Here is a 12,060-nt window from a genome sequence, read left to right as displayed (position 1 = left end):
CACTTATTTACAATAGTGAACATTTTAATACAATGCATATTCTGAGTTTTGAATGTGTGCGTGTGTTATTGCTTTATTATTTGCTGAGTCAGGCAGCTGGAGACACAGCAGCAAGGGGATCATTATGAAGCTCTCGCTGCAGACTCGTGCCAAAGCCCACGAGCAAAAGCACTGAGTTCAGAAACTGCTGAGCGTACCTGCCAGATGCACAACAGCTCTCGCTCACTCAGCCCTGCTCATCCATACATTAAAGTCTCAGGTATCTAATGGTTCAAACTAGGGCTGGGATAAACGATTATTTTTTAAACGATTAATCTAGCGATAATTTTTTCGATGCATCGATTAATCTAACGATTAATTTTTTCGGGCCGATTCGATTTCGATTCGATTCGATTATCGATTATCTCCCCATTAATTGACTACTAACAATTTATACATGTTGATTTACATATCTGAATGAAAAAACATGAATTCCTTAACATTGCAATATGTTTATTGCTCTTAAAATGACAAAATAAAAGACTATACAAGTGCAAAGTAATGCATTCTTAGTCAGAGATAGCATTCAATAAAACCTTAAAGCCTTGAAAACACATAGCTTACTGAAAAAAAGTTCTTTCAGATGAAAATAACAACAACTTGATGACTAGCATTCAATAAAAAAATAAAAAAGGTCACCCAAAATACTTGTTTAGAGCAACTGAAAGAATACAGTAACCAATGTAAACTTGAGGGCTTTAAGCTAATACAGAGAGTGCTTTTCCAACAAAAAAAATAAATAAAAATTAATAGTGGGAGCCAGCAGCCTGTCATGGAGAAAAAAAAATCTCCGAATGCTCCACGTGAAACTTTGGTGTTCCGCCCTTTTTCTATCGTGTCTAATGATTTTGGTTAATATGCACGAGGGAGAGAGAGAGCAAGACAGCGCTCGTGTAGTTTGAAGACTGTGAGTGCGCGAGCGCGCGTGAAACTTTGGTGTTTCGCCCTTTTTCTATCGTGTTTAATGATTTTGATTAATATGCACGAGGGAGAGAGAGAGCAAGCAGCGCTCGTGTTGTTTGAAGACTGTGAGTGCGCGCGCGCGGCCGGGGCTCTCTCTCGTACGCGCCCCAGCAGTCATTCTATTCTACATCACTCACCGATCAAATAAGGATTTGACAGCCGCCAAAAAGAAGATCAATGCAGAAAAACTCCTGGATTGGTTATATAACGTTGGACAGAATGTTGATCCGGCCATCGCGTATATTCAGCGCACATAAGGTAAACGTTTTGCAAACGTTTTTTGGAGAAATAAAAACAGGTCGACGAATCGATGCGCATATGACCTCGACGCGTTGTCCCAGCCCTAGTTCAAACGTATTGGTTCTGTGCAGGCTTATGTTGTTTGAACTGATATAACATTAAACCAAAATTTTCACTATTTATTTTCTTAATGATATTGTGTGATTCATTGATCCATCTTCCTCTGAAATAACTTTCCTTTTCTACTGATGTCACTTGCACATACTACTAGATAATGTTACAAGGATAGTTCACCCCCCAAAAATAAAAATGATGTCGTAATTTACTCACACTCAGGGACGTGCACAGGGGGGTTGCTCAGGTTGCCCGGGCAACTGCCCATATGCCCTTCTCGACTCATGTTGCCCTTCCGAGAAAATAAAAAATTCGTACAATGGATGCAGAATTTCACGTAGGCCTAGATAAAAAAAATTAAAAAAATCGCAAAGCCTCATTCACTTCCATTCGGGCACCGAAAGTGAAAGTCAGTAGGGGAAGGGCAAACTCTGTTTACGTGGCTGCAGCGCTGCACGCGACCACTCTTTGAGTCGATTCTGTTCCCTACCGGAATTCCTTACGAATAGTTGCCCAGTTACCATGTTACCATACGTACCATCAGAACTGAATACGAGCAAGAAGCACAACTGAATGTACGGGAAGCCAAAAGGTTAAAAAAGGATTGTATTTTTTCCCGAAATTTAAGCGTTTTTTATTAGAAGCGAGTTTTCCCCCATCTGTCAATTCAATCCAGATTATTTCTTTTCAAAAAAATTAAGAAATAAAAAATAAAAAAACAAAAAAAACAATAAACAATAATATGATGAACTCTTTTTCTCATGTGTAGGCCTATTTCGGTGACATTTAACATATTGTTAATACATATTGTATACTGCTTACAAAGTTGTATATCATAAACCTGTCATCTCTGACGTTTTGCAATCTTTATAAATAATAATAAGATCATAATATGAGGCATTGAGTTACAGGTCTGAGCAACTGCCCCTCAAAATTCCTGTGCACGTCCCTGCTCACACTCAATGTTCTAAACTTGTACGTACTGTAAATGATGACAAGAATTTTCATTTTTGACTGAACTATCACTTTAACCAAAAGCCAAAGCACTGCTTTATCAAACCCACATTCTAACTCTGAATTGATTCTGAATCAGTTCCTCATAAATAAATAAAAACCTTTCTTGCTAAATACCCTGTTTCACTCCACATGTAAAATTGGTTGAATGGTTTCCTGAACCCAGACAGACCGATGTCTTAATGAAAAATGCTACCTATCAGATTGCGCTACCAGCACAATACTTGTATTGTTTTAATGGTAGGGTTAGGGTTTGGGGTAGGCTTGTACATTAATAAAGCCTCAAGACACATCACACCACATGAATGTTATGGTGGTAGCACAGAACACCGGCATTAGTCCTTTCGCCACAGATCTGCGATGGAAAAGAGCACACATTTTTTTATTAATAATTTTGTGTACTGATTCCATTTATATTTAGCATTTTGCTTCCAAATTTTTTGTTTTTAGTGTCAAGAAAACGGCTTTGTTGTCTACAACGTGGAATAACATCTATGAATGTCATTAAAGGACGCCATTTTCCACTAAATTTGACCTGACCTCTTAAAATATAAATCATTATTTTTTGCCTTAGTTAACTTTGAACACTGTTAGCTCACTCAATAATTTTTTTTATTAATGTTTATGCCAAAATCATCCATAGTGCAAATAGAAAATGAGAAGAATTCCAATGCCTTTGATTCAAGATGAAAAATCATGTTTCTCTAAATCACATGCAGCATGCAATACTATTTTACTATATAATGCGATTTTTCTTATTGCCATTGATCTAAATTAGCCTGGCTCCGCTCTCCTACGTACTTCCGCACAATTTTCATTTTCCTTCAGTACTCCATCTGAGTTTGCGGTATATTCTTGGGTTTTCTCCGGCCAATTTTTTGGCGGTCCAATCAACGAACAGAGGCAGTCGCTAGTTTGAGTTGTAGGGTTACATCACGACCAAACGTTAGCGATTGGTTATGGCAGATCCAGAGTGGCTCTGGGCAGATCCAATAGTTTTAAACTTCAACAGAGTACCCGCCTTCAAGGAAGTTAACGCTTGTCAATGGAGAGTGGCCATACTCTCTGTACAAATGAAATGTACGAGAGTCTGGTAGGACCAGGCTAGGTCTAAATGGCTTTTGACTAAAATATTTTGAGTAAAAGAGCGAGGAACGTGTTTTGTTTTTTCTAGCTAGATTCAGATTTTTTATAAAACACCTTTCCAGTGTGATTCCAGCCTTACGGTCTGACATCTGGGTCACAACTGAGGATGTGCTGAATTTCAAGTCAGACTATCGGAAAAAGTGTAAGCAAACACACTTATTTGATGCCAAAGAGCAAACCAGACTGTAATGGCTTGTGGCTGTAGTAATGAGAGCACGACGATAGAAATTCAAAAAACAGTCTTTAATAATAAATCCACAAAGGGAACACATAGAAGTAATTTAAACATCAGTAATATACGTAATATAAATAACAACCATATGATACAAAGACGACACATAATATTGAACAGAGGAGTCTAAAGTCTTAAATACACAAGAAGGCTAATGAAAGGAATTCGAAACAGGTGCATAAAATAATCAGCGTCTATATAAACAAACAATGAAGAAGAACTACCGGAAGGCGCATCCTCGCCTCAACAGAGTACGGAGGGGGTTTCAGTGGAGGACAGAGGAGCTGGAGAAGGACAAAACCAAGGAGGGGATGGCAGAGGGAAATGCCACAGTGAAGATGATGGAGGAAGGAGCCAGGGAGAGGGTTAGGGAGGGACAGAGGGAGGATGTCTGTGACCTAAAAGACAGCCAGGATGAAGACCCACAGCGGAGTCGAGGGAGGGAGGAGCCATGGTGGAGACTTGGCAGACAGAACCAGGGGGACGACAGACTGAGACGGAGCTGATGGAGGTGGAGACCCAGGCGGAGCCGAAGAGGTGATGAGACCAAGCGACACTGGAGAATCAAGAGCATCTAAATTGGAGCCAGGGTGCTAGAGGATGAGCCGGAGCCGGAGGGACTGAGAACCAAAGCGGAGCCGGAGGGAAGACTGAGCCAAAGGGGTGGAGGGAGAGAAAGAAAGATGACTGACCAAGGCGGAGTCGGAGAGATGAGGTGGAGCTGTGAGGACGACGGTCCCAGGTGGAGCTGAGGGAAAGAGGAGCCAAAGTGGAGCTGACTGGTTGACGGGCCGAGGTGGAGTGATGGACTCAGCAGCTGGAGGGGGAGCCTTGGGATCCCCTTGCCAAGGCAGAGCTGGAGAACGGAAGACGCGAGGCAGATCCACACAGCAGAGGGGGAGCTGAGGAACTGAATAGAGCCAGCGGAGTCAGGCCAAAGAACTGGCTGTTTTTGGTAGAGGAGCTGAGCAGGACCAGCAGAGACACAGGAGACTTGGAGCTGGGCGAAGTCAGCGGCGACAGGAGACTTAGGGGATATCCTCTTCCAAATCCTCAAAATAATTCCCAGATGCCAGATGCAACTTAGTGGCGGGAATATGGGCGGGTCTCCATCCCATGCCCTCATACTCCACTAAAATGCCCTCTTCACAGGACGATGTTGCCGGCTCACACACCTGGTCAGACTCTCTGTGGGGCTCAGACTCTGGGATGAAGATGGCCTCAGTATTCAGCTCCGGCGCTGTCTTTGTGGCGGGCTCAGTCTCCCAGTCTGCGGTGGGCTCAAGCTCACGGTCCGTGGTGGGCGTGGCTGAAGTCTGGCTGGGCTCTGGGTCTGGTGATGTTCTGCTCAGCGGGGTAAATGGTAAACGGAGATCCGTTGTTCACCAGCATCCACTCCACAAAAACAGCAAAATTCCCCTGAGGAAGGTGTGCCTTGGAGCGCTCACTGAGGCTGGTGAAGTAGAAGACTCAAAGCAAGCGATCTGGGTTGTGGGTGAGGCACGGCAGGTCTATGAAGTCCCTCGTGTGGTCCTCGAGGTTACGCTGCTCCTGTTCTAGGCAGAGCAGGCGGACTTCTGGTAAGTCCATTTTAATTTTTGTTGTGGGCTTCCGTATATTCTGTAACGTGTTGTGGCTGTAGTAATGAGTGCACGATGATGGAGATTCAAGAAAAGTCTTTAATAATAAATCCACAAAAGGAACATGTTGAAGAACACCAGGAACAATATAAATAACTACGTAATACAAAGATGAAATGGACCAGAGGAAACTTAGGACCTAAATATATTAATGAACGAAATTCGAAACAGGTGCATAACATAATCAGTGTCCATAGAAACAAACAAGGAATAAGAACTGAGGAAAACAAAAATGGAGTAAGCCAAACTAAAATACAAAGAAACTAACGTAACCATGACACAGACTGTCAAGTGATTTTAGGAATAACAATAAACTAGAGCCAGAGATGATGCAAAAACTAATGCAAAAAAGTAATTGAACAAGCTTTCAAAGTAATGAAAAGTTATTGCTCTCTGTTACAAGGATAATTGCATGTTTGAAATGCTGCTGTGCCATTAAATTATGAAATCAATAAGCACCCAGGACAACGTTTTTGTGTGATCACATATCTTATAAATGCATGAAACCCTAATTTATTGGTACCATGATGAATAGTGATTGTTGCTTTTGAGCCTTTGTGGTGAGACTGTGATAATGGATAAAAAAAATAAAAAAAAAAGAAGCATTTCAAGGCAGCTCATTAGCCCACACATTTCTGCACCAAATCTGTTACTGCAACATCTGTGAAGCTTTATTTGCATTATCGCAGTACTAAGCTCTATGTGATTGTTTGTTTTGAATCATTTACTACATTGATCTCAGCAGGATCCAGGATGAGAGTGTGTCCAGTCTTTTATGGCGTCCACTGGCTTCATATCACAAGGCTTCACTTTACAAATCGATATTGGGCTACAGAGCTGGATAGAGAAAGTGGTAAACACCCAGAATCCTACACTGCACACACTGATACAGATGATGATGTCTCATAGTATACTGTCTGCTTTACTCAACCCAATAATCGTGTATGAAGAGCCACACACTCTGTCGACTCCGTTACGATTTTACCTCGTTATTACTAAAGCACCTGTGTAAACATTCATGTAATTATCTTCTTAAAATTGTACCCAATGCCTCTGTATGATCTAATCCAGTACAATCTAAATTTACAATTAAATTCATAGTTTCCCAAAAAGAAAATGCTTCTACATCGACATTAACTCAAATACTGCATACAACTCAAATCACATTAGAGTTTTTACCACTCAAGGATGTTTACTAGGCTACTTATTGTCAGGGTCCTGTCACTTTGATTGGTCCTGATTCTTAGTTTGGTGACAGGATCCTGACACTCATGCATTCTACTGTCTTGTCTCTTGTGTGCGCATGCAGCTTTAAGTGGTTTTCGGGCAGTGCGCTCTCTCGTCCATGTGGTGTGTTGAGTCTTTGGAGAATGGTGTCTGGATCAGTTTCGGTTCAGTGTCGGGATCTGGATACTCATGCTCAATTTTTTGTCTTTTGTTGTAAGCACATGGTTTGGGTGTTTGTTTCTTGTCTGGTCTTGTATGTTTTTGTAGAGCACCTCTTGAATGTTTATGTTGAGCACCAGAAGCTTCAGTTTTTTAAGACCACATTTCTAGGACCACAATTCCTTTTTTTTTGTCAGGAAAACCCCTTGGTCACATGACAACAAATACTTTTTTTTTGTATTTTGATGGTCCCTTTTGAACACTCTGTAGACTATAAGTAACTTTGCAACTACATGTCAACTAACTCTCATTAGAGTATTAGTAGACTGTTTGCTTAATATCTGCCAACTCTTTATTGTGATGGTCCTCCAACAGACAATCTACTAACTATAAGGAAATGCGCCCCCAAAATGTGTTTATCTTTGCGCAAATCATTTTACACCAGACTTCTTTGTGAACGAGGGGCAATACAAAACAGGTTTTGCTAAAAAGTTGTTACTCAAGGATGGATCAGTACCAACTGTTCGTGATCCAGTCTCCGGATCGAAATTGGTCACGGCAGTAATGAAAGAGAGAGCGCACACTTTATTACAGTTCATCTGAGTTGTTTTACGGATACAAAGATTACCAGTTTATTAAGCACCCGCTGAAAAGGCATAAGGTAGATATTTTACTGTTAGTTGTAACAAGTGTTTTTGTGTAATTCGCTGTGTATGTTGATGATAATTAAAGGTGAAGCAATCTTTTGTGTGATCATACTTCATAAAACTCATTAGTAAAGTTTTGGCCATCATTCGGACAGAATGACATGCATTTACGGACAACAGGCTTGTAGTGGATAAAAGCAAGGTGACAACATAAGTTATAACCGTAATTAAACTAAACTATACCTATTCTATCTCCATGCAGCATAAGTCTCTGGTTCTGTAGGCATTATTGTCGAACTCTGGTTCGAACTGAACACCGCTGACATTTCAGTGCATGAGATTATCCTGCATGCTTGTTGCATGAGCTCTTGAAGCCCCTCCCTCTTCTTGAAAGGGGGCAGGGAGCAGCAACTCATTTGCATTTAAAGGGACACACAAAAACGCCGTGTTTTTGCTCATCCTCAAAAAGTGGAAATTTTAACATGCTATAAAAATTATCTGTGGGGTATTTTGAGCTAAAACTTCACACACACACTCTGGGGATATCAGAAACTTATTTTGCATCTTGTAAAAAGGGGCATTATTTATAGGTGCCCTTTAAGACACAACTGACTGTTTATGTGAATACTCGCCAAAGCATTGTGTCATAACTGTGTGTGTATTACATTTTTTTTCTCATTTTTTTAAAAAGCAGTTATGATAACAGATGTGTTAGATTATGTATTATTTTTTGTCAAATGTAATGGAGAAGCCTCTCTTGCAACTGTAGACCCATTTTTGTTTGTGGATAAAGCACTTTTATGTAACAGTACAAAACCATATATTCAGATGAGGTTCACAGTATGTCATGAATAGTTTGACTGAATTGATTCCGGCTCTTGATTATGTACCTCAAAACAGAATCTGTACCGTTCCCGCACAGCGTGTTGACCTCCATTTTAGTGCTGCGCTGCGTTATAAACACTATTTATCAAACCCTCCCTCCTCTCTTCCGTTCCGCCCCCTGACTCCCTCTCGCTCTCTCTTTCCTTCTCTCAGTGTGGATGTGAGGCAGGTGGCCCAGCAAGAGAAGTTTGACACAGTTTCTGCATCTGAGATTTAATGTACTGTAGTGCTGATGTTGAACGTGTGCATGTTCTGGGACAAAGTCAGTTTGTTCTGCACCACTTCCCATGATACAGTGCATCTGAAACTATAACTGTGTCATAAAGTGTCTAAAGCAGTGTTTCCCAACTACAGCTCCACCAATGAGGCTTAAGTATCCCTTCATCAAAACCTAATAAGAAATATGTTACATTTAAATTATATTATATGGATATCTTTAATCATTATCAATTAATATAATATAATATTATTAATATAATACAATATTCTAAAATATAAATTGAATATCATATCAAATAATATAATATTAATATTCAGTTTATTCATAAACAATATAGTTATGAGTATCCTCTTGCTTGTACATATCCCCACATTAATAGGAACCGAATTTTTTTTTTATAATTAATCAAATAAATTATATAACAAATAATAATCACTTAATAAATACAATAAACAATAATGCAATAAAATTATTATTGTTTATATATTTATTTATATTTATAATAATATTTTAATATTCTCTAATGTTACTTTGGACAAATTTAGGAAGAAATGTAGGTCTTGCTTACTGTCTCTCATCAATAAGTCTGACCAGGTAAAAGTATTAGAAAAAGCTTAGTAAATAAGAATTTAAGTTGAGGTCATAAGCATATATTAGATTATAATTTTTGGACAACAAAAAAAAAGAGAAAAAAAAAAAGAAAAGAATGGTTGCTGTTGAAAACCTTATCAGAACAGCAGAATATAGAATTGGATACCACAAACCTTTTAAGGAAAGGCACCAAATCAATGCTGTGATCTGGTTTAAAAGCATATTTATTGCAGGCTGAAGAAAATACTAAGTGGAAAATAAATGATTCTATTAATGTCAAGCCTACATTTACCACCCATTCTCCTCAGGAATGCCTTAACGCGATTTAAAGTGTATTTAAAGGCTTAGTTCACACAACATTATTTTATTCTGTCATCATTTACTCACCATCACGTTGTTCAAAACCTGTATGACTTTCTTACTTCTGCAGAACACAAAAGAAGATAATTTGAAGCCAAACAGGTTGGTTACGTAGACTTCCATTGAATGGACAATGGACAAGTATTTAAGATATTTCTCAAAATACCTTCTTTTATGTTATGGAACGACATAAGGGTTAATAAATGATGACAGAATTTGTATTTCTTTGTAAACTATCCCTTTAATGTACCACCGGTCCAGCTAGGACTGATCTCGTCAAGTGTGTTTCGGATTCAGGATGGTCCTAACCTGATTCCCTCTTCTCCCTCACACATTTCTCTCAGTTCTCCTGCATGTATCACCCCTCCCTCCATCCCTCTCTCCATCTCCCTCTCACTGCAATGAAATTCAGCATGTTTCCCATCTCTCCCTCTCACTTTCAATCTGATTTCAATGTGCAACACGATACTATGAGAGCATCTCCAACAATAGAAATTTTCACTCTCTGTTTAATCGCCGTATACAAGCTCTATCACTGCATTTCATCGCTCCATCATCTCTGCATCCCACACACAGAGACCTTGCAGTAGCATAAATCAAGAGATGAGGGTTGGAATCCACACACACACACACACACACACACACAAAAACACACATGCAAGCCGCCACACGCCAGCGAACGCACAATGTGACAGCTCAGATGTTTAACGTTACCCTCCACCAGCCAAATTCGTTTCACACATCTCAAGCGTGGAGCGAAAATCGCCAGCCACACACCAGCAAACCCCCTTCCCGGCACGATAATTACCCCTCACACTTAGTACCCCCATTCACGTGCACCCTGCCAGAAAGTAGAAGAAAAGAAGAGGGTCTTACTGAGGGTTCGGGAGCCGATACATCCCATGGTTTATTCACAAAGGCCCTGGATACAAGCAAGGAAGTACTAGCCTTTCACCATACATTCTCTCCTCCTCTCTCTCCTTTCTCTTTTCTGACTGCTGATTCTCTCCACTCATGCTGCTCCCTCCCTCCCCCTCTCTCTCTCTCTCTCCCTCTTTCGCTCCCCCTCTCTCTCTCTCTCTCTGTGCAGTTTTACCTGTTCGCATCCAAGTCAATGTGTCGGAAATAAACAATATTATCACTTATTATGACACTGATGTAGTTATAATCACAGATTATGGGTATCATAATCATTTTATGAAATTAATTAGGTTTGAAAAAAGTGTAAATATTTGATTTAGGTGTATTTGAACACTGAAAAGAAAATGCTATTAAATTTCACAAAGAATCATTGAATTAAACATTGAAGTAGAAAGAATATGCAAATTAGCCCCGCCTCCACTCACTCACACCAGCTCAGAGATCCACTCCTCGATGATCGCACGTTGACGTGATTGGTTACAAGGTAGTTTGTGACGTCGGAAACACCCGCAATTTCCAGCGAAATATTGTTTCCAACAGCGTTTTTGAGACTGTCTTTGGTTCACTGCAGTTTTAAGGAGAAAATACTCAGCAATTGTGTTGACTAATAAATGCACACATGGTTTGTCTTAAAGCATAATAAAAACACCACATAGACATATAAACAATATTAAAATTTGATTTGCACCACAGGGCTTTAATTACCTCACAGAGAACTGGAAATGTGAAGAAAGTATAGTTTACTACATATATGTGCACTATATGTGTGTGTCGCACAGGTTTCCATTGCCGCAACTGTGCACTCCTGCGTGGCTTGGATTGTCTCAACCTATATTACTAGAGGTCTCACAATGCAGTACAGATGTCTCTCTCTCTCTCTCTCTTTCACTGCCCTGACCACTGAACCAAACTCGCACAAACACTCATTACTGCAATACTGGAAAATCATGGGATCTCGCCACAGGATATTCCTGCGAGGCTCTCAAAACTTGAAAGCTCTCTCTCTCCTGTCATTCTGTTCATTCTGGTCCCTCCCTCTGTCTTGGTGGCAAAAACACACACAGGAGGAGTGGCTTTGTTATCTGGAGATCACTGCCGCCCACTCTCTCTTTCTTTCACTGTGCTTTGTCCTAACCTTCTTTCCATCCTGACCTGCATATTCGCTTAATTACCATGAGGTGATATCTTTATCTTTGCCTGTCTCTTTTACTCATGTATAATACATGCACTGGGCTGTTTCTATATGTATTTGTCTTAAGCTCAGTGATGCAGACAGGGTATAAAAGAGGGAGGGTCAATCCGTTTTTTCCTTGAGTTCAGCCAGGGAGAGATGGAGGGATTGAGGATTTCAAACAGAACTGTTTAACGATGAGATGAGTAAATTAGTATTTAGAGAGAGCGGGAGAAAGAGAAAGAGAGATGGAGGGAGGGGGATGGTTAATTCTGTATGTACACAAAAAGACGGCTAGACGCAGCAGTCCAGCTGTAATCTACCCAATCCTGGAGTCTTACTGTGCCCTGGCTATTTATAGATTATCATCTCTCATACTGTCTGTGTGTGTGTGTGTGTGTGTGTGTGTGTGTGTGTGTGTGTGTGTGTGTGTGTGTGTGTGTGTGTGTGTGTGTGTGTGTGTGTGTGTGTGTGTGTGTGTGTGTGTGTTT

General features: G+C 40.2%; 1 protein-coding gene across 8 annotated transcripts in view; it reads right to left on the bottom strand.

Moving 5' to 3' along the window:
• Positions 1 to 10,465, bottom strand: part of fam131bb (family with sequence similarity 131 member Bb) — a 54,383-nt gene extending 43,918 nt beyond the window's left edge. For 2 of the 8 annotated variants that reach the window (XM_082150408.1, XM_082150411.1), the window contains exon 1: positions 10,354 to 10,396. In XM_082150408.1, coding sequence (XP_082006534.1) covers positions 10,354 to 10,381 — 28 coding nt within the window. In that variant the 5' untranslated portion in view covers positions 10,382 to 10,396. Of the gene's footprint in view, positions 1 to 10,353 lie in introns of all 8 variants that reach the window. The other 6 variants (XM_082150412.1, XM_082150410.1, XM_082150409.1 and 3 more) reach the window with 6 other exon arrangements.
• Positions 10,466 to 12,060: the final 1,595 nt, after the last annotated feature.

Source organism: Leuciscus leuciscus, assembly GCF_965113295.1.
Source record: "Leuciscus leuciscus genome assembly, chromosome: 20".
In the NCBI taxonomy this organism is placed as follows: domain Eukaryota; kingdom Metazoa; phylum Chordata; class Actinopteri; order Cypriniformes; family Leuciscidae; genus Leuciscus; species Leuciscus leuciscus.
The sequence above is the reverse complement of the archived record's forward strand: the minus strand, read 5'-3'. Positions and strand labels throughout refer to the sequence as shown.